Source organism: Syngnathoides biaculeatus, chromosome 18 (genome assembly GCF_019802595.1).
Source record: "Syngnathoides biaculeatus isolate LvHL_M chromosome 18, ASM1980259v1, whole genome shotgun sequence".
Taxonomy (NCBI): Eukaryota; Metazoa; Chordata; class Actinopteri; order Syngnathiformes; family Syngnathidae; genus Syngnathoides; species Syngnathoides biaculeatus.
The window spans coordinates 3,278,559-3,301,330 of record NC_084657.1 but is presented as its reverse complement, the minus strand read 5'-3'; the positions used below and the strand labels follow the sequence as shown (position 1 = coordinate 3,301,330).

The window sequence follows — 22,772 nt, the reverse complement described above, 5'->3', positions numbered from 1 at the left end:
GTGTTTAAAACTATAACTTATGTTCAAGTAAACTAAACTGTACCTCTGTTTTGTCCTGGGAATATTATTTTTGTTGCCTAAATTAAAATTAACAATTAATTGGAAATAAAGTATGTCATCAGAAAATAAGCCTAAACATACTACTGATTCTATTTTGGGGGGAATTCAGTCCAGAATTATTGAACCAGTTTAATTTGAACATTATGTAATCATGTTAAATACAAATTATGAACAAAATGGGTGACAAAGTGTTTGAATTCAACCTTCACTGTAAATGAATCCAACTGCGGACTGCGTGGACTAAACTCTGAAAGTAGTTGTACAAGGACGAAAACAGGGTGTACTGGGGGTCTGGTACCATATTTTCCTGCGACATCCCCCACAGGCCTCCCAGAGGGACACTGTCAAATGTTTTGTCCACATCCCGAGCACCCTGCGAGACCCTTCAGAGTTTGTAGCGCTGCCACTGGCGAGATCAAACTGTTTGCGACCCCCTTATATGGAGGAAAAACCCTGGATAAAAGTCAGGTTATTGCATTTCCGCAATTACAATTAATAAAGGTTACCTGTGCACGAAAGCAACAGTGAGTAACTGTATGTGAGAGAGTCTGGTGATATCATCTCCAATTTAGCAGGAGGAGGGAGTGCTAGGGCTAATGTGATTTCCTGGTTGCGGCCTAGATGGGAGCTATATTATCTAGTCATCAGCGAGAGTCAGCTTCATTGCTAATATCTGTTTGTCTGTAGAGAGCAGGAAATGGCTTTTGTGCTGGCGGCCAGTACAGCCTGCGGAGCAGAAGACACACTATATGCACTGTGTTGTGCCAGGTTAGGCTACTACCTTTCGGTGTGTGCAGGACAGAGAGAAGAAAGAGGACATCATCAGTTCATGTAAACCCTTTCCTTCAAAAATAGCAAGCCACATTCTTATCTAATGACATTTGAAAGACATGTAAACATTAGAACATTTGCCATGATTCATTGAAATTGTTACCAAATGCGCACTCTGGTGCAGAACAGATGAAGCATTGCCCTTTTAGCTTCTGAGCCGGCAAATGCTATTCAACATGTTTTGACGGAATAATTGCAATGTCATGTTTCTCTTGTATATTGGATTTATAGTTGCATATTTATGTCTCCTCTACAAATATGTTTTTGTCCCACAAGTTGAAAACATTTTCTCCAGGATGCTGGGTGACCTCTAATTTAAATAATTATTTCGTTCAGTCATTACTTTTCCATACTTCTTATCCTCACTAGGACTGCGGGTGCGCCGGCGCCTATCCGAGTTTGGGCAAGAGGCAGGGTACACCCTGAACTGATCACCAGCCAATCACAGGGCAGATATAGACAACGATTCACATTCACATTCAGACCTAAGGGGACTTAAGAGTTTTCAGATACTGTAGACTAAGTCATTTGGATGCTAACCAAGTTGAGGTCTGACAAGATATACACATTTCACAAGATTTACGGAAGATTGACTTTTTCGTGTCCCAAATTGACCAGTACTAAGGTTTTGCAAGTAAATCTAAAAGAAAATGTTCAAAAGTTTCACATTTTATCTATACTCACCAAGCCCATGTGCTTGGCCATGGTAACATTGTTGAGGTACAGTACTCATCGTCATCATCATCATCATCATCATGATCCTCTGCCTGCTTTTTGCCACAGCGCCAGTAAACAACAGTGGCCAATTATGGAACTAAGACTTTGTCAATGTTAGTTTAAGCGAAAAATAGAAACTATTTTTGGACACATTATTTATTCTCGATGGTCCATTTTATCCTTTATCTGTTACATCATGGTCTGTTTTTATCAGGATTCCAGTGTAATATATGTATATATTTTTGACATTATTGAATATAGTGTGAATTCTTTGGAGTTTTACCTGTTCAGAGACTGCCTGACTACTTTAAAACCACATAAGGACTCATAAGGTGATATGCATGCGTACATATGCACACTGTCTGCTTCACAGATAGTTTCCTGCCAAGCCTCTCATTTAGTTTGATCCCTTCCTTACAATACATGATTTGAGCTTTTTTGTTGGACTGACTTTGTTAGCCTCTGATAGTTTAAAAGATCAAATGGGGCTTTAAGACCTATTGAAGAAATAAAAGAGGGCAAATTTTACAGTAGCCCCTTTGTGTCTTCCTTTTATTTTTCCGGTACCAGGTTGGCTTGTAAATTGGAGCAAAGCTGATGCAATGGCACCTTTGGTGGTTGAACATTTGTGTTTCTGTAGCTGGAGGAGTCAGGGATCTCTGTGTGTTTTTCGCGAGCACACAAGCCAAGGTTGACGTACACAAGGATACACCTGGGTGTGCATTTGCAGCCGTGGTGTTACACAAACAAATAGCGTTATTTCCAGACTAAATAGGCAGGGCTTCACTTAACTCCCTAGGGAAGCATTACACCCAGTGTATGTGCATCAGCTTCCAGGGCATCTAAAACATTTTCCGTTGGTTTGCACATTGTGAAGGTGAAATTGCAAAAGGCAGAAATCAAATGGAAATGACAAAAAAAAACCATTCAACATCGGAAAAAAACCATTAAATCAACACACATTTCATGGTTTTCCCAAACCTAGAAGATTATTTTTCCCCCCATTCTGCGTGTTTAAACAATGAACTCCTTGGTCTTCCACTCTTTTGCCCGTCAAGCTAGTTGTTATGATCTTGCAGGGTATGTGCATTTTTTGAGTACATATCCGATACACATCTCAAGATAGACAATAAGCAACAGATATACCTTTTATAGTCCTGAGAAGATTATCAAAGGGTCACTGATACTCATCTTTCTTTGCGTGTTTTTGGCTTTCAGTTGTCAAAGCCCTTGGAACTATTGTCCAGGCAGAAGGAATGCGGTGGTCAAACATAGGCATGCATGTACATGTGTGAGTGGGCTAGCAGGGAAGCTGTCACTTAACATTGCAGGAACCAGAGCCCTCTGACATTGCAAGGGTGCAAATTGAACATAGGGAAGATTAGAGACAAAAAGTAGTCAACAGGATTGATGGATGCAAAGACTACAAGGCATCCCACTCAACATAATGCCCGGCTCAACTCCTCTTCAGTCGGGCGAAGTAATGTGTTTTTCTTTAGATTGCATCATTTTCATGTGCATGTTTTTTTTTTTTTAAGTATAGTTATTGTCTTTCTGTGGTTTCTGTGGGTTTGTTTGTGTGGCAACGAGTTGGTGCTGAAAGAAGATCACCACAAAGTTTAATCCTCACCTGACATGATGAGCCATCGGAACCTTCATCTCTTCTGTATGAATACTTCTCTGTATGAGGATTAAAGTGCGTGTGTGTGTGTGTGTGTGTGTGTGTGTGTGGTGGGGTGGGGTGGGTTGGGGGGGGGCTGTCAAGGATGAGTTTGTATTTTTCTCCCCTAAAAAAATAATTGCGTTTCAACGTTTTTCTTTCCACTCAATTATTCATGACAGTACAATACAGTGGCACCTCTATTTACAAAATTAATCTGTTCCGGAAGTCATTTCGTAATGTGAATTTTTCAAAAGCATAAGCGTTTTTTTTACATGTAAATAGCCTAATCCGTTCCAAGGCCCCCAAGACCCAGTGTTCTTTTTTTTTTTTTTTTCCATTTCTTTGCAGGTAAAAACTATCACCACCATCTGGTCTGCATTCCACAATTTTTCAAAGCACCATGACATGTCTGATCTTTTTCCTTATTCACTGTCTGAGTCATGTCCTCTGTTTCGTGTTTTCTTCCTCTGATTGTTTGCTGTTGGGGCATACATGGGATGAGAGCAGCCAAAAGACAACTGGTACTTCCAGTTTCTAAATGCATTAGTGACAATAAATACAATTATATACTCTCCTAATCATCAACTTATATATTTGTCATGCTTGGCATGCATGTCATGCTTTATCTTTAAAATATTCTGTAAACAACCATTTCCTCTTTGTCGAAAGTGATCTTATGAGCTTCAAGCAAGATGGCTAATCTGATTGTGCTTGTAGCTGACTGGATGGTGGTGCCTCCTTTGAATCCATCAGGATACAAGGTGACTAAATTAGTGTTATTAATTATTGACTAAATTACAGAGAATTCGCTGGCTGAGACTGTGACTGGAACCTTTCTTGCTGGATGGAATTGAAATGTCTAAAGGCGAGCTGGCTTGCCACAGTCCAAACAAACTAGATATTCAGAGGTTTCAGAACTGTGACTAGGAAAATTCAATGAAATACCAGTCAAAGGTAAAGTTGTTACTTGTAAAGTGACACAAAAAATATATTTCACTGAGGTGTCTAAAGTCTTCAGGGTTTTCGTCCAACAGTTACACTGTTGCACACTACAAGAAAAAAAAAAAACACAAAAACACAATACCATGCAAGCTATATTCATCCGTATTTATTGGATCACTCACTAGCTATTTCTGAGCAGCAATGTGGCTTACTTGTCGGAGGTTTCCTGGCTCATACATTGGTGTGTTTGTTCCAGACTTTGGTGTCTGCCATAATTAAAGCTGCATTGCGAGCATGTGGAGACAATAACCAGTGTTATCCTCAGCAGAATGCAAACCTCTGTGGATCGGGCAAGGCTGAATTTGCAGGAAAAAATGTAGACCACTAAATTATTAAAAAAATTTTGTAAGTTTGTGTGAAGGCCCACGTGTTTGCTTATTTGGAATTTATTTGTAGATTATGTAAGATTTAAGTATGTCAGTTTTGTTTTTTGTTTTTTGGTTGCAAATGGAAGGAACTGTGCCCTTTTGATTCTGGCACTGTAATACTCAAATGGCGAAAACTGAAAATACATTATTCATTGTGCACCTTTTATTGGCTTGACCTTAGCATAATACATCTACCTGATAAATAATGTTTGAGTGCAATAAAGCTATCTAACAAACTGATCAACCATCTAACTAACTTAACAGCAATCACATAAATGACACATTGTCTCCAGTTGTACAATTTCTACGAAATGAAGATTGTTTTTAGAGTTCTAAATATAAATATTTAATGCAATATCGTGAAGCTTGAACTAAATTTGATGTGAAAACAGCCTTGAGCATTTTGTGGACACATTTGTTTTGCTTTTTGTCCCATGGCCATGCTGGTCCTTTGGGTTAAGACCAGCAAAAGAGGCTACTCCGACCATTAAAATAATAACTAGGATGCTACTTTTCAGAAAATGCTGCATTGAAATAGATACACAGAGGGGATAAACAAGGTCAAACTGATAGACTTTAATATACATTTACAACACTAAAACAGCAAAAAAGCCAATAGTACTGACATAAAGCCGAATGTTTTAAAAGAGAGAGAAGACAGTGGAGGGAAGTCGATCTTGCCTTCGGTTACTGAAGGCAGTCAGAAAGCAAACATTCACCTCTGCTGGCATCTGCCACCATGAGTGAATCCTGTCTGTGGAGCTCTTCTGTCAATCATCCAAGCTTGCCACGCAAACACATGCGCACACATGCGCACACACACACACACACACCACACACACACACAACACACACACACACACACACTACACGCGCACACACAAGACTATGCAAGAGGAGAAACAGTTTCAGGCGTAGAGTCTTCAAGTCGGACAGTGAGGCAGAGGAAGCGCAAGGAGCAACAGCAGTACTGCACAGCTCAGACAACATTCACATTTGGAAGAGATTTTCTTTCTGGATACTCAATCACTCAGTTACACTGGAGAGAAGGATGATCAAGTCCAGTTGGTTCTATGTCAAGTTCAAATATAATGAGAAGGTAAGTCCACATGTTCTTTTTTTGCCTCATAGCTTTGAGCTCACAGAAACTTGGCGATTATGGATCCGTCTATTATTATGGGCTCATGAAAATGTTGAAAGATGTAGTTAAGTATGGATATTCTTTCCAGACGTTCTTTCATCTTTGTCAGTGCCCGTTTATTCAAAGCAGAGACTTGTAGGCCTGTGGTGAAGATTAAAAACATTATTTGTGTAATTTCACCCTTGGGCACAGTTACTCATAGGCTTTTTTTCCACGTTATTTTCATAGCAATATAGGCTTAATCAGTACACATTTTTGGCACTTCACTGTACTTTCGTCAAAACCAAATACAAAAACAGCTGAAACAACTGCATTGCAATTTTACATTTTCAAGAAATTATGCTAAACTAGACTACTGATTCAGCCTGACTCATTTTCACATAGAATTTTTTTATTTTGTATTTAGTGTATGTGGATGTTGTTTGGGAAAGATGTGTTCATCCTGGTACCAGAAGCCTTCATTTTAAAGTCACACTTGATAAAGCTTTAATCCAGTAAGTGGTTCTGAACATCTAAATTTGAGATAGCTTTTTCACTGGAATCGAGTCTCAGGCGAGAGAAGCCCTCATTAATAATGTGTTGGTGGCATTGCGTTTTGACGGCCACTGACCTGTTCTTCAAATGTTTGCTGCAGTGCTAATGATGAGGATGGCTACACTTGCCATTATCTTAAATCTATTAGCCAGTCATGTAGCAAGAGAGCCAGTTAATCAGCCAGACGTCTGCCACGAGCAACCTTCCAGCCAGTCAGCGAGCTGTCATTAATTTCAGCTGTTGGTCATGGCATAAGTCTCTTTGTAACATGACTCGCAGTTTTGGTTATGACCCCTTCCAACCTCAATTAGTGTCTTCATTATCATCATTCATCTGTTCTGATAATGTTAACATCTTCCATAAAACAGGTTAAGTGGAATCTTTTGCTCACTTTCATTAATGCCCGACATCACGCTGTTGTAGTTTAACATTTGGTTTAGTGGGAAATATTTCACTTTCCTGTGACATTGTTTTACTAAGTCTGTGTGAAATGACCCGATGAGAGCCTCTGAGATTCTTTGATTTTATCTATTACAGGTGATCCTGTAATGAGAATAATTTGTGTAAGAATGTTGAGCAGATGATTTGTGTACAAGATTCCACTGCCAAGGCGATGATGATAGATGATGTTACATTTACGTGAAACTGAGTCAAGAAACAGAAGTTGGAAGACAAGTCAAAGCTACCATGACAACAGTACATGTGCTTATTGGCAGTATCTGTTTTCAAAGTAGAGGATGGAGCTCAGTGCTCAGCTTGCATTCCTTCCAATCACTGCTTAACCTTTCCCATCTGTCTTAAATTAAGTAGAGACGATTTCCACTTCACATTTGAGCAGGATACGATGGGAAGAAAAGCGAGGAGTCTCGAAAGGGAAAGAAACAATACTGTAATTGATTTGGTCTGTGACCTTAAAAAGCCTTGTTTCCACAAAACATTACAGTTTGGTTTTGCTCTGCCATGGTGTGGTGTGTAATATTATACTCCCTTCTGAATGTTTTTTTTAAGTGGAGGGTGTGTAAATGTACTGTAAACGTGATGGCATTATGAGCGTAAATAATGTGATATCACATGGCAGCAGTAACTCATTGACGAATTATGCAGAAAAAGAAAAAAAGAAAAAGATTTCAAAGCAATACAGTCTCCAGGACAATGGGGGAGGGCGAGGCTAAGCTTCCAAATAATGACGTATTTATCCTTCCTTCAAGGTGGTCTTTTTGTTCGCCTCCAAACATTCCAGTTAAAATAATAAAACATGTCAGTGTTTATGTGGGTCTGAGTGCATCAGAGGAGAAGGAACATTTATGTAGCCATCTGCTTCTCCTGCTCCAAGCTGTCTGGCCTCAGGAGAAGCCAAGTCTCTGTGTAATTGCGTGTGATTGACAGGCACGCTTTCAGCAGCATGCCAGTAGGAAGTGACCTTAAACAAGCGGTGCCATTTCTAACTGAATGCTTCTCTTTCTGTTGGCCCCTTCCTCCCTCACTCGCTGAAGGGAAAGGGTGAAAGGGACTCAACGCTGGGTGGCTTCTGAGTCAAGAACTCAGGGTCATCGTGTCTGGGGAAAGAATAATTACTACCCCTCTGTGTGGGCTAATGTCCTCAAGTGAGGGGGAGGGTGTCTGGAAGGTTGATTACATTCCTCTGAGTGGAACAACAACACTGCAGTCCTGCTAGCAGCTCTTTATCCTCTAAGTCTGTGCCACCACCCCTCAGTGTGCCAACTCTAGAGTCGCAGACCAACAGAGGGTCACCGGCGACCTGAAACACTGGACGAATTCAATCAAACACACAGTGAGACCTGGCATGTCCTCATAATAATTACTGCACACGCTCACTGTGAATGATGTGTGAACAATTGTAAACTTGTTTGTTTTATTCTTGTGTGCAATTTCTCAATAAGTATAAGTTGTGTGAGAAACCGTTGACGCTTTCATAACGTGTCGCATCTTCGAAATCTGACTCCTACAATCCTCTCTACAGTTGGTTATTTGTCTATTCGCTGGTAACATTATTTCATACCATCTCACAGGTTAATGAATTGAAATGATTTTAATATGTGTAATGACGCAGTGACATTAACACAGTATGTCTTTGTCCATCGACTACAATGTTTGTGACTTAAGGTACTTTAATAAACTGCCAAAATAATCTTGCCTTCAACTCTCGTGGTGAGTTCCACTTCAGATCTGATCAGCGTCACATCATGAGTACCCTGTGGTGTGGTGGTATCACATAAAAGGCCAAGGAAAATGGAAAACACATTTGGGGAGTTTATTGAAAAGTTTCACTGCATGGTTTGGAGAGGTCTCACAAAATACAGTATGGGGAGCCCTTGCCTGAGTTATGCCAGTAAAACCTCTGAAAATGGGTGAGGTATTAGAGGTATATTTCTCCAGAAAACCAGAACTAAACACTGGTGCAATTTTTCAGTAAGGTAAATATAATCAGCTGAGTCACTCGAACTCGTAAGAAGCTGTGCATATAATCAAGACAATTTACATTCCAATATCGTATAATTTATTTTTGACTTAATTTGTATTCAAAAACACAAAGTCTGGTGAATGAGCAAGCCCCCGGATTCAAAGTTCATTAGGGAAATGATTTGAAGCAGGAGTCACTAACACGGTGCGCGTGGGCACCAGGAAGCCCCCGAGTACCATATGAGAAGCCTGCGAGCCTGTTCTTCAAATAGCATACTTGTGAATGTGAAATGCATCTACATTTTTTTTTAAATTACACTTGAATTGACAACATAAAAAATAAAATTGTATTTTATGAGTAAAAAATAGTATTTTTCAAATGTCAGTATTATACCATATGACCAAAGAGACAAGCTAGCTCGATAACAGGCATGACAACACAATTTACAAGATATACCCCTGAATAATTTCAGCCAATTTGTTTTTTCACAAATGTGTATGAAACATGTAGCCTTTAAGAAGTACTCAAGAAGTACTGTAGCTCCCGGTTTCCCAAATGTTGGTGAGCTATGATTTCAACCAAAGTAAAATGTTGGTAGAATTTTGCAAAGCGTTTCAAATAAGTTGTGTTCGCTCAAATCAAGCGGGGCTGTAGACTGTCTATTTACTGTGGTTGTGTGACTTTGTTGAAACAGTGGTTGACTGTAATGACTATAATGACTGCGAGAAGCAAGAGAGTGGGGTGAGTTTTCATTGAGGGAGACTGATTGTGATGTTTGATGACGTCAGTGTGGGACATAGCGTGGAAAGCTCTCTAGGTGGTTATGTCTTAAACATAAAACCAAGTAAGGAGGGTGAAGCTATACACCATACTTGTACTTTCCTGTTGGAAAATCTTGAAAAATATAAGCTTGTATAGTATGATTCTATTGGGAGGCTCTTGGAGTTTGCCTAAAGGTTTAGGCCTCGTGTGAATGTGTTTGCTGCTTCAGAGGTTTGTCTATCATTGTTATTCCAGTAGCTTATGTTATTCCGGCCTACTCGGGAAATAGCATGTGTTGATCTGCATGAAAGCTTTATCCCTCTGCCGATCCATCCGTGCATGAAGGACTTAAATGAGAGTTTATTGGAGCCGTTTTATCCAAGGAAGTTTAAATGATTTATGCCTAAAAGCTGGAACAGTAAGAGGCTTACGGTACTCTTGACCCTTGGGATGCTTGTCATAAAGCGGGATCCGTCAGTCCCCCCCCCCCCCCCCCCCCCTCCAGAAACGCTTACTTACTTTACAGACACATCCAAACTCCAGTGGGGCGCTCCGCATCTTGCCGAAAGGATTACAGATAAATCCCAACAAACTCCAGATGTTTTCCCTGGCAGCACACAGCAAGGAAACACAGACACCTCCTGTAAACATCTGTCTGACAAAACCTTGACGACAGAGGAGACAACAGAAGCTTAGATGGAGAAAAGTGGCTTGACAAGTTAGAGTTTCAATCTGTTAGATTTGTTCATGAATCACTAAGTGGTTTTGCAAGGCATCTTGTGTGCCTGCTTATGCTAAGCTTTAAAGTGGATGATTATGGTGTATAACTCAAATATTTGGTGGATGGATACTCAACTTTGAAAAGCCTTGGCAATGATGGAGGCTTCACCAAGGTGCTATTACAAGAGAAGGAATATAAACATAAAATATAAAAGTATACTTTTGGTGCACCAGCATCTGGTTTGCTTGATTACACATAAATGATCAATGGGAATTTACACACCTTCTTAACCTCCTAAGGCCCGACAGTGCCATTAACTCGACGTCGATGTTGTACCCCTGCCCTCGGCTAATTGCCGTCACATTTTGTCTGACCTCTCGGTCTCGCTGCAATTTACACAACACGCTGAAGAGGAACACTTGACATCTCCAGTATGATAAGGCTACGTTTAAAGGGGTTACGATGAGGACATTATTAGGCGGAGGAGGGCATTGCCTCAAGGTCAACTTGGAGAGAGGAGGTGCCGACCAATGTCTGGATCACTGAATAATTGCAGGCTAGAGAGAAAGAGAGTGCACATGAGAGAGAGTCGTCTGTGTAGCCGCTAGAGACAGAACTGACAGATGGTTGCAGCCAATGACTCCATGCTTAGTCGACTGGAAAGGTAACTTTCACCCAAATGTGGCTGGGTGGATCTCCACTTATTCAGCTTAGGCTAACATTGAAAATATGACACACCAGACAGACAGCAACACACACGATTGGTGAAAATTTGCAATGTAAAGGGTTAGGATTAACCCTAACCCTAACCCCTAACCCTAATCTAACCCTTGGAAAAAAAAAAACAGTTAAATAGTTTTATACCTTCCACATGTTTTGAACACACTTAAACTCAAACACACCTAAACTTATGAAGACACACTTTAAAGTATTTCTTTTCACATGTTCTCATTGTCTTGCTCACGCAGTTGTCCAAGCAAAATTTCTGCAAGTTGTTTGTGATACACAGGGTTGAGTTTTCTGTAAAATTGACATATAAAACAAAAGATAATTGACATACTGTACATCCATCTATCTGAGTTGCCTATCCTCATAAGGGTCACGGAATAGCTGGAGCCAATCAGAGCTATCTTTGAGCAGCAGTGGGGTGCACCCTGAACTGGTTGCCAGCCAATCACAGGGCACGTGGAAACAGACAACAGCCGCACTCACAATCACACCTCGGGGCAATTTAGAGCATCCAATTAATGCATGATTTTGGCATGTGTATGGAAATTGGAATACCCATGCAGGCGTGGGGAGAACATACAAACTCCACACGGGTGGGGCCGGGATTTGAACCCCAGCCCCCGGTACTGTGAGGCCAATGCTCTCTAGTAAGATTTTGTCAAAAAATAATCTGCTAGTTTAACTAACATATAACTGGAAATGCCATAGATGGAATAGTACAGCTACCAACAGATAATGATGCTTATAAACCTACTGCTACTATTACTACTTTAACACAAATGAAGTAGCAACACATACAAATTGAGCACACGACATTACTCACAGGCATATATTTTCTCTGCTCTGTGGGACATGATCTACTCTTTTTTTTTTTTTTCTTTTTTTTGTACTGTAATTTATGTTTCTGTGGCCTATTGCAGCACAACATGGTACAGTACTATACTGAATGTCCACAACTCTAAAGTCTGACTTGCTGCAGTATTACAAATGTTCTGTTAAAAATCTTTCAGGGGCTCGAAAATTAACTGCAGTAATTTGCAGATTCATTGTACTAAGGTACATTGTGTGATGTCACAAAATATCTGTTTATCAATTTTGGCCAATTTTGTGGTATTTTGAGGCAATCAAAATTTTGGTTTAACTCTTATGGGTTATTTGCAAGGAGCTTTGACTCAATTATATAATTGACTCTGTAGAAACATTCAGTACTTTACTGGAAGCTACACACAGACAATATGAATCTTTATCTTCTTCATCTTCTAGAGAGCATTACCTTCTGTTAAAATCCCGCTGGAATGATCGGTGCTGCCTGCTGTCTGATTCCTAGTCTTGAGCAGCTCCGGTCATAGTCTGCTGGGTGACTGGACACAGTAATGGTTGCTATAGTTTGCATGGGAAAAGTTTGATACCCCAGCTGAATGAAGCTTCTGTTTTCCCATGCACATGCCCACATGCCGGGCGGCGTCACTTCACACCGACTACGCATGAACAGAGTTGCAGTCAGGCAACATCAGCTATGAGAATCTCACGGATTTGTGAGAGGATGGATCAAATGCTCAGAGACCACTGAAGAGTAAAGCTTAACAATGACTTTTTTTGTTTCAATGTAAACTGTCTGGCGGGATCCGATGAAACGACTCGGCTCTTTTCAGCAGGTTTCCCTGTGAGATGTGTGTGAATTTGTATGCCTGGCTCAAAATCCATGGGACTGACGCCTGACCGATATGGATTTTTTTTTTTTTTTTTTGACTGATTTCAATATTTGGCAGAGTAAAATTGTGGTAGCCGATAAATGGCCCGATTTAGTTAAAATATTTTTAATGATTGAGATAACTTGTTTTGGTCTATAGCAGTTCCAATATATTGTTTTATAATACTTTCTCCTTTAATATCTGATTACTTTTTCCTTTCGTATCTGATTAACTTTACAAAAGTTTTAAAGATTGGCAAAAACCCCGTTTTCTTTGTTTGAATGTTATTATTTTTGTCTTGTGATTTAATGCACTGTTTCCCAATCATATTGAGCTAAAGTAGATTATCCATCCATCCATCCATTTTCTTTTGTTTCTTATCCTCATGAGGGTTGCAGGGAAGGCAGATAATTTACATTTGAAAACTGCCACCACACACCTAAAGTGACATGACATGTCAGTTATGTACTTTTTTCAATCTAAAATAATAAAAGTCATGACACGTAACTAGATGAAAGTCACATCCGTATTATTTGATCAATTAAGTTTAATATGATTAATTTTCACACTACACCTAAAGAGCTCCCACAGCACTCTGGTTGGGAATCACTATTTTAATATGTTTAATAAAAAAAAATAATAAGGCAATAGATTAGATTTTTTGATATATATTTTTTCTGATTTCAAAAAGGCTAACCTAGGACTATGCAGAACTGCATCCATACATGTATAAAAAATCTTAAAATGCTAGTGTTTCAGGTTTAGATAATGATTTTCCAACAAAAAAAAATAGTTTTAGACGTTTGTACTTTTATGGTCAGTAATGACCAACAAATAACATGCATGCTGCAAATTAAAACTGTAGTCCATCGGTCAGGCTGACTTTTCTCTTCCTCCAAACTTTTGCTAGCAGTGGGGGGGGGTTATGTGGCGGTTACGCGGGGAAGAGCAGAGCAGAAGCGTATGCATATCAAAGAGAAGCCACCATCTGTCAGCGTAGCCAGCAAACAGCTGGTTGAGGGAATGCAAGAAGTTTGAACAAAGACTGACAAGATGGAAGATGACAGGAAACAGATTTCCCCTCCCTTTTTTCCCCTCATGCTGGAGAAGCTGACCATCAGACTGCTGTGATATTTCCAAGTCTCCAGATGCCGGCTCGCCTCTGCTCCTCTCCTGTCTCATCTTCTCTCCCCTCATCATCTTTTCCCACTTCTTTTTTGGACTTGTCTGTTTTGCTTTCATTTCCCAGCTTTGTCCGTGACGACTTTAGAATAAATGACATTTTCAGTAACTCACTCCTAGACTTTCTCTCCACGCGTTTCTGAATTAGCATTTTAACTCTGTTTTTCTAATATGCATTTCTGGCGGATTCGAGTGTCACTGCATCGCGTTCAGGCAAACATAATTTCAATGAGCATTATTAGACGTGAGCGTGAAAAGCATTAACACGTGGATTGAATAATTACATTAGTTATGATTGCATTTCCTCTATTTTTTTAGACGATGGTTTATGTGTGACCTAGATATTCCATTTAGTGAATTATTCAGCTTTAGTAAATTGACCTTCTGCAGCTTAAGTAGATACACATCTCTCTGCTTATTAGCCCAGATAAATGAAGCACTCTGAGTGGTGTTAAGTACATTTTTATGAAATTAGCACGGAGGGCCTTATGTTAATTAGTGTTGAAATGAAAGCCTCCATACATTAGGTTTGCTTTTTCTACTTTCCACAGTCTATTCCCCTTTGTGCCTTTTTTTGCACTGCGTTGTTAATTTGAACAGAAAATTCCATCTGTTTTTAAATAGGGCAGTGGTGCAAACGAGCTGTAATCATTAAGGCCATTTTCTGCCAGCTTAAAGTTGCTCAAATGCCTGTATTGGAGGGAAAGTGTGAGAGGTTTTGTCACCGCTCGTTATCCACTGCATGATGTGTGACATTGGCCAGTGTAATACTGTAATGGCCCTAATTATCTAATCACACTAATATGTGGCTGCTGCTCCTGGACATGACAAGGGCAAAGTGAGTTAATAAACAGTGATTACTGTCATTTGATGGCAGCACACAGAGGTGGTGGAATGTTAGCCGCAAGGGGAAAACTCTTACCCCCCCCCCCCCCTCGTCCCTCCTCTTGGGTATTTTGTGCTTCACAGCTGAGGGAAGCACGGTAGTGGTGGTGAAAGGTCAGCTGGTGCTGGCACACGAGCGATGGATTGACAGGGAAAGAGGTATCAAAAAAAGAAGCAGAGAGAGAGAGAGAGAGAGAGAGAGAGAGAGCTGTCTTGTCCAGATCTTTCTTCTTTAAATTGGTTTGGATTGACAAACTGTCAGCTGACCCAGCTTGGACCCGGTGGAACAAAGTGTCGACCATGCAGGCACAGCTTCACTTCTCCAAACCATCTGCCTCCTCCTATCTCTCATCCATCCCACAAAAATTACACGATGATAATGGTCTTGTAAGAAGTACACTATATGAACACAAGTATTAAGGCACATTTCTAACTGAAATCATTGTCATTCAAGGGTGGCACGAAACCCTTAATTCGCTCCAAATCTTAAATTCAACAACCTGGACGATCTAGTGCTTCTTACTGCAGATCAAAGTCTTCAAATCACTTGATCGAGTCTAAAGCGTTCCTACTCGTATGATAGTCAATAATATTTAAGAGCCTAAATATAAAGTCTGTTCTTCAAATATTTTCAGTCAGAATAGTTAGTGAAATAATTTCAGCTAAGTTTTAATTATGTGATATCGTGTATTAATTGTTTATTATATGTATGCTGTGGATGATGAGTATATTGCATTCTGTGATATTTAAAATGAGGATTTGAGGTTTGCTACATAATTGATACGTTAAGGTTAGATGAAAAAATATGGACGGTTGGGCGAAATAGTTTTTTGAGCATCATCATCATTAACATCCATCAGCATCCACAATCCTCATCATTTTCTTTGTATTTTTGTTCATGGACCTGGATTTCCTGGGCCCCCTGTGATGTGGAAACAATTTTATTTACTTTATTTTTACAGTTTGAATTCAAATAAACAGTTTTCTTTAACCAAACCAACTGCGCCATGGATTACTTTTGTTTCCTCTTTTTTGGTGCAAGTAAAGAAGGAATGATGCGTCAAGATTAGCCCGTTTAGGAAATTACAATATATATACAATGATTATCAATCGATCAATGAAAGTAGCTGATTGGTGTCCATTTTTTTCCAACCCATTAACACATTACAACCTAAAACAATGATAATGACTTCAAACAACAAAAGAAAGTAAACGAAAAAATTTAGTCAAAAGTAGTAGTAGTAGAAAGTATTAAATGTTGGCCAAGGTAAACAAATACCACAGGACAAAGTATTATAAAACAGTCAAATGTTCTGCTTGTAATTCACATCTTTATTGGTGTAAGCATTAAGGGGCCAAAACTAAGTTGTTTCATTCATGATGTATTTTATTTAACCAGTTTAATCAGGAATTCCATTCTCCCAAATATCGGAACAGACATCAGCCATCCATACATGTCAGGTGCTGGTACGTATTATCGTCGCTAGTCCTCGATAGTGATCTTAACTGATGTTTTATGTCTCTTTTCCAATGCACAGTAAATTCTCTTCTTGACTAAGCTTTATTTGCGATCGATTGGGTGTGGTCAGTATTGCATCGTAACATAATACAGTGAGAAACTCCAACAAATAACACACTGACTGCATCAGTAGAAACGACACACGTGAGCAAACGCTATCCACGGGAAGAGAGTGAGGTTTGAGTTATTAATTTCTCAGCCTTGAGTAGTTTTTTTCAGAGCAGTGTATGTACAGCAAGACTCAGACCACTGCGAAATGATTATTTTAACACATACAAGAACTTTAGGAGACCCAGATTTATTTAAATAATAATCAATTTTATGATTGCCATCAGTGGCATCACAGCAGGCTTGTTTATGGCAGTGCTACGATGTTTTTGTTTGCTCATCCCTGAGGATTTCAAAATCGTTTACTATAGTCTAGATGCGCAATCGAATAAAAAGATGGTTTATGATACTTTCTACTGGGTTGTTTTTCAATCACAGACTTTTTTTTTCAAGAGAATCTCCCGTTATTTTGATGTTCACCATCACTTTTACTTTTATTGTCTGCTGGTCTTTACGGCCGAGCCAAGCAGGGACTTAGGTAGGATGCAGCAGAGAAACATGCTTTAACGTCTCTATTTGCACTGTTTGTGCCTCGGAGATGAATGTTTGTGTCTGAGTTTTTTTCGCGTTGATGTTTTATGCACCGTCTCGAGGCTATGAAGGTCTCATTTCACGGACCCCCAGAGACCACTTAACCTCACATTTCCTCCCCAGGGACCCCACTGAGAACCCCAGCAGTTGTTTGTGTGTGTGTGTGTGTGTGTGCGTGCTTTTTCTGGCGGAGAAGACTTTCTATACGGTAGTCGGGTGCTGTGATAACCTCCATTCATTATTCAGCCATGCTTGGGCTGCAACATAACCCCCGAAGCAGCACAGAAATAAAACAAGGTTAAGAATTGGCAAGGAATGTGTCTCAGCGGATCAAGTGGTGGGGATGGGTGGGGGGTTAGGTTTTGAAGACGGGGGGCCTTTATCTGCGCACCATATTTTATTAATTGCCCTGGTGCTTAGACTGGGAGGCTCTCCGCGATTATTAATGCATGTGCGGAATAACGTATTTACATGTTCTCGTGCATTATGCATCTGTGGGGAGGAGGCTCTGGTGTTGTGGAGGACCCTCTGCCCACTGGTCGTGTGTTTTCTTCTTATTTCTCGTGTTTATATCTGGATGTAAGATAATTTTAATTTAGACATGGGGCGCTTTCCACTACCTTTCACTACCTCCTGACAGGATGGCAAAGTCATATTAGACAGCAAATTATCTTACTGACAGACTGCTGAATATCTTTGGGGGTCTAGTTGAGACTGACAGGTATTTTGATGGGTCTGTAATAAGATCTAATTCCTGAGGAAGAAAGAACGTGTGACGTGAAGTATTAAATAGAACCATGTTTGAATCATCTTCTACTTTTAGCCCTTTTGAGTATCTTATCACTATTATTTATTATTTGTGCTTTTAATAGCCAGATTTTTTCAAGGATACTAAAATAAATGAGGTGTAGGACCGTATTACCATTTGTTCCACTTTTTGTCATCAGTGACAATGTTGCAGGTGGGAGGCGAGACACGGCAAACAATTGAACGGTTGACGGGGGAGGGTCAGATGATTCATGTGACAGGGTTATTGCAAGAGTATCAAAACACGCCAAACAAGTTCCCTTCCGCTCCTCGTAAACAGTCACAGGCAAAACAATAACAACAATGTTCAAAGTGTGTGGCAAGCCTTCCAGAAGAAAGCAGAAACGTTAATCACAATTAAAAAAAGATTGTGTTTTTGGTAAAACAATTGGGCACTTTTCCTTTTTTAAGGTTATGTCCCTGTTAACACAGCAAAAAGACTGAAATCGCTAGCTTGTACGGTTTGCCAGGGCAGTAATTGTCACTTTGTAGTGATTCAGTAAAGATGTGCGGCTCAACTGGCTGTCCAAAACTCACTTTTGAATACCTTCCATCAGCATACAATGTCCTGGCTTTACTATTTACATTTATGTTCACGTCTAAGTAGCAGCGTGCATTCGATCTTCAGAAACACAAGGCAGATAACGTTTGTTACATATCTCAAAAGGAATTAAAATGCAATCATGGCCTGACATGCTTTCCACACATTTTCTTAAACCCATGCATCAGTCCCAGGTTGCCAATGCCCTGATGGTTTGGAGAACTCCGATAGTAAATCTTGGCCTGCGGCTGATTTAAGCTGACATTTTGCCATCCTTTGGCCTGAAGTGTTGCTGATTGATCAAGTCAACGCTAAGCTCCCTGTTGGCCTGTTCATCTATTTGATCGATGGGTTAGGGAATCGGTCGTGGCTGGTGTTGTTCTATTTCCAACAAGAAGGCACCTCAATGCACCAGAGAGTTCCTAGATTAATTATGTTTACCTTTTTCTTTTAATCGTCCTGTTACAATACATCCAGACTCAGCAAATCTCTGTAATATTGACTGGCGAGCCACCCACCTCATGCTGGAAGTGAGCAATGTGTGACTGATTATTTTTGTTGATTGCAGAGTGTATATTCATACTGAATTAACTGTTTGTGTTGTTGGTCATTATGCTGCCTTCTCCCTTGTACCACAAACAACACCCATATAATTAGAATCGATTGAGTTACAACTTAATTAATCACACTGTTGAATCCATGATGCGTGCTGATGACTCTCACTGTAAGCGGTTTAAACACGAGTGTGTGTGTGTGTGTGTGTGTATAAATGTACATGTTTTTGTGTGTCTGTTAGGTCATTAGTGGCCAGAAAAATGGAAACCATTTTCATCAACCATGCATACAGAATGTATTAAATTGAATTTCCAGAGAACTATTATTGCATTCACTGGATTTAAAACGTAGCCTATACTGTATTGCCAAAAGTATTTGCTCACTTGCCTTGGCTCACATATTCTAAATCCATACGGTGTAATATGATGCTTGTCTATCTACACTTTACAGCTATAACAGTTTCAACTCTTGTGGGAAGGCTTTCAACAAGGTTTAGGAATGAGTTTATGAGAAATTTCCACCATTCTTTCAGGAGAATATTTGTGAGGTCACCCACTGATGTTGGAGGAGAAGGACTTACTCTCCACTCTAAATCAACACATTGGTGTTCTGGTTGAGTGCAGGACTCTGCAGGCCGGTCAAGTTCTTCCACACTGAATTCACTCATCTAGTTTTTTGTAGACATTCGTTTATGCACTGGTGGGCTGACATGGAACAGAAAGAGGTAACCCCAAAAGTCTTGGACTGACCAAAACCTTTTGTTATGCTGAAGTATTCAGAGAAACTGAATGCTCAGGTGACAATATTTTGGCCATTTCCAACATGATGGGAACCGTTTGGAAATGTCCCTTGCCTGTTCCAACATGGCTGTGCATCAGTACAAAAACCAAGGTTCATAAACACAAAAATGAGCCTGATGTAGATTAAATGGATTGGCCTCCACAATCCTGACCACAACTTTTGGATAGATTAGAGTGGAAATTGAGAGCAAGGCCTTCTTGTCCAACATTAGTACAAAACCTCACGCATGCACTTCTAAAAAAAAAAAAAAAAAAAAGTCATAATTTCCCATAAACTAAACACAAATAAAAATAGAATTTTCAACCTATATTTAACTGAACACACCACAAAGACAAGATATTTCATGTTCCAAATGACCATCCATTCAACTTCATTGGAATTGGGTTTGTACATAAATGAAACACATTTGTCAGCATTATGTTGATCAAGTTGTAATGACTAATTGTGTCATGCTCAAAACTTACCACTACCGCCAAGCTGAGAAGTGAGACACATTATTATGCTCCCGCTAGTTGTAGTGCAAAGTACAAAGCCCTTCTTTTTTTTTTTGCTCTGCAAAGTCCCTTGACACATACCTAAAATGTAAATAAAACATTGTGTAATGGTGCATGTTAATGGCACATTTCCTTTGATAGCTGCTCGGCTCTGCATATGGCAACGAAAAGCTTCTGTAAGGAGACAATCACAGGCACTGTTGTTCTCTTCAGGTGTTTTCATCCTGAAGAGTGTTGAAGTGTGTTGTTGTTTTTGCGTCTCTTTGCCTCTTTCCACAGCGTCGGAGAAAACAAAGGCATCGCTCGCTGGTGCGGGCTCTGATTCCAGTCATTAGCATGCACAAGCGCTCCTGGTGTTACAGGCCCATGGCACATATAGAAGCGCCGCTTGCCTGTTTTTAATAACCATGTAAAATCACTGCAATTACCAGCTGCAAGGAGATACGGAGAGAGTGCCATGAGCGTTTAAAAGGTCTGTTGTGTATTTTTAATCAGACTTATACGTAAATCCTCGACACAAGTTGGCCCCGGGCTACAATCTTTCACAAGTTGGCCTTGGGGTAAAATCTTTGCCCCTGGCATCGCCGCCAAACTATCCTCACTCAAAATTGTATTATTCCAACTCGTAAACTATTCGTTCTATTGGCAAAATCTGAGTGAACAATTCTGCTCTTACCATCCTTTTCCATGCTGAGATATGCTAACCTCCTGCTATCTTGCCACCGTAAAGGTTTCTGCGGCTTCTTCTTGGCCGATGAACGGCAGGATTGTGCCCACCGTCAACACTTTGCTTGGGTATTTAAATGAAACTGATCTCTTCTGCAAATTGTGGCATACAGCGAAGATGCATTTTTTGGGTGGGTGTAGTTAGCTAGTTAGCTGCATACTGATGCTAGTTGTAGTACTAGTGGTAGAAATGGGCCTCGTAATAACTAACTTGAAATTGTGCCAGATAACCATTGATGCGAAGAATGCCCTCAAGCTTTTGTACATAATAGGGGAGGGACGATTCATGACCCAGTAGGTCATATGGTGCCATTGAAGCCATGCTCCAAAATTTTGGAAGAGTGAAACGATGACCAACACTTTACACTAATGCTATGGGATCTCTTTTTATGACCAGCACAATCCAGGCACAGCTTATGGTGTAACTCTGTGAGGGGGTGAGCTAGAAAAGGTTGTCATAATTTTGCTGCCGTATTTTGCAAAGAAGATCTGTGGCGTTACGGTGGAGCATCTGGAACGCATTGGCCTCAAAGTTCTGAGGACCCGGGTTCAATCCCAGCCCTCCCTATGCAGAGTTTGCATGTTCTCCCCGTGCTTACTTGGATTTTCTCTGGGCACTCACAAAAACATGCAACATTAATTGGACACTCTAAATTACCCCTAGATGTGATTGTGACTGTGACTGTTTGTCTCTATGTGGCCTGTGATTGGCTGACAACCAGGTCAGGGTGTAACATGCCTCCTGCCCGTTGACAGCTGGCATAGGCTCCAGCACTCCCGCGACCCTTGTGAGGATTAACAGCTAAGAGGATGGATGTATGGCTGGATCTGTCTGCACTGGTGAGTGTGAACACAGCCGACTTTGGCATTCTGGGTTTGGCTTCTTTTTTTTCATTCCCTTTAAATGAAGCCGAATAACAATTGCACATGCCTGGAGAGAGTAATCTGTGCATGACTGGAGCTTTGTTGTCACTTGTCTGTAACTAAATACAGTATGAGCTGGTGATAACCACGAGTGACTTAAATACATCAGTGGAGCTCATTAATCTATCCCCACCCATGTAATGATTCAGAGGGTTCAATGTCCGCTGTTCACATATTTATGAATGAAATACGTCGGATTCAAATCACATGTCTGCGGAGCTTGCGTTTCTGGTTGAAAACAGGATCAAATTCACCTACACGGAGCTTTATTTTTGTGAGTTGTGGCTTCTTCCAACATTCCCTAAACATGTATGTTAGGTTAATTGAGGACTCAAAATTGTTCATCGTCATGAATATGAGCTACAATGTTTATCTATATGTACACTCTGATTGGCTGGTGATCGTTTCAGGTAGATTACGCTCCAGCAGACCTGAGAACTTAATGAATAACATGGTATAGAAAATACTTAGATGATGGGAAAGTGGTTCTGACAAGAGAAAGAGATATACAGGCGGCAAGGGTTCACAGCTGGGGTTTTCATGTTCTCCCCCTGCCTGTGTGGGCTTTCTCCAGGTGCGCCGGTTTCCTCCCACATCCCAAAAACATGCGTTGACTGGGGACTCTAAATTTCCCTTAGGTGTGAATGTGAGTGCGACTGTTGTCCTCACTCTGTCATCTGACACCTATGTGTCCTGCGATTGGCTGGAAACCAGTCAGTTCAGGGTGTACCCAGCATCCTGCCTGATGACAGCCGGGATAGGCTCCAGCACTCCCACGTCCCTCGTGAGGATAAGCGGGTTAGGACATGGATGGATATATCGTATACTGTATCGTTTAAATGTGATGATTTAATCACTGATGACTATAAAACAGTCCTTTTGCTCTCAAGTCGTCATCTGCACTCTCACCATCCTGATATTTTGTCATGTAGCACCACCCACAGGTCAAGGGGAAGGGTAACATGCTGGCATTGAAACTAGCCCGTCTGGGAAGGAAGACGTTTGTGTCTGACTAAAGTAGTGGCAGCAGCAGCCAAACCTGCAGCTGCGGGATGAAA

General features: G+C 40.4%; 1 protein-coding gene across 15 annotated transcripts in view; it reads left to right on the top strand.

Moving 5' to 3' along the window:
* auts2a (activator of transcription and developmental regulator AUTS2 a) overlaps window positions 1–22,772 on the top strand; it is a 345,092-nt gene that overhangs the window by 109,314 nt on the left and 213,006 nt on the right. For 3 of the 15 annotated variants that reach the window (XM_061802703.1, XM_061802702.1, XM_061802701.1), the window contains exon 1: window positions 5,599–5,740. The exons of the other annotated variants lie outside the window; for them this stretch is intronic. In XM_061802703.1, the coding sequence (XP_061658687.1) occupies window positions 5,693–5,740 (48 nt within the window). In that variant the 5' untranslated portion in view covers window positions 5,599–5,692. Of the gene's footprint in view, window positions 1–5,598; window positions 5,741–22,772 lie in introns of those variants that run through there. 15 annotated transcript variants of the gene reach the window in all.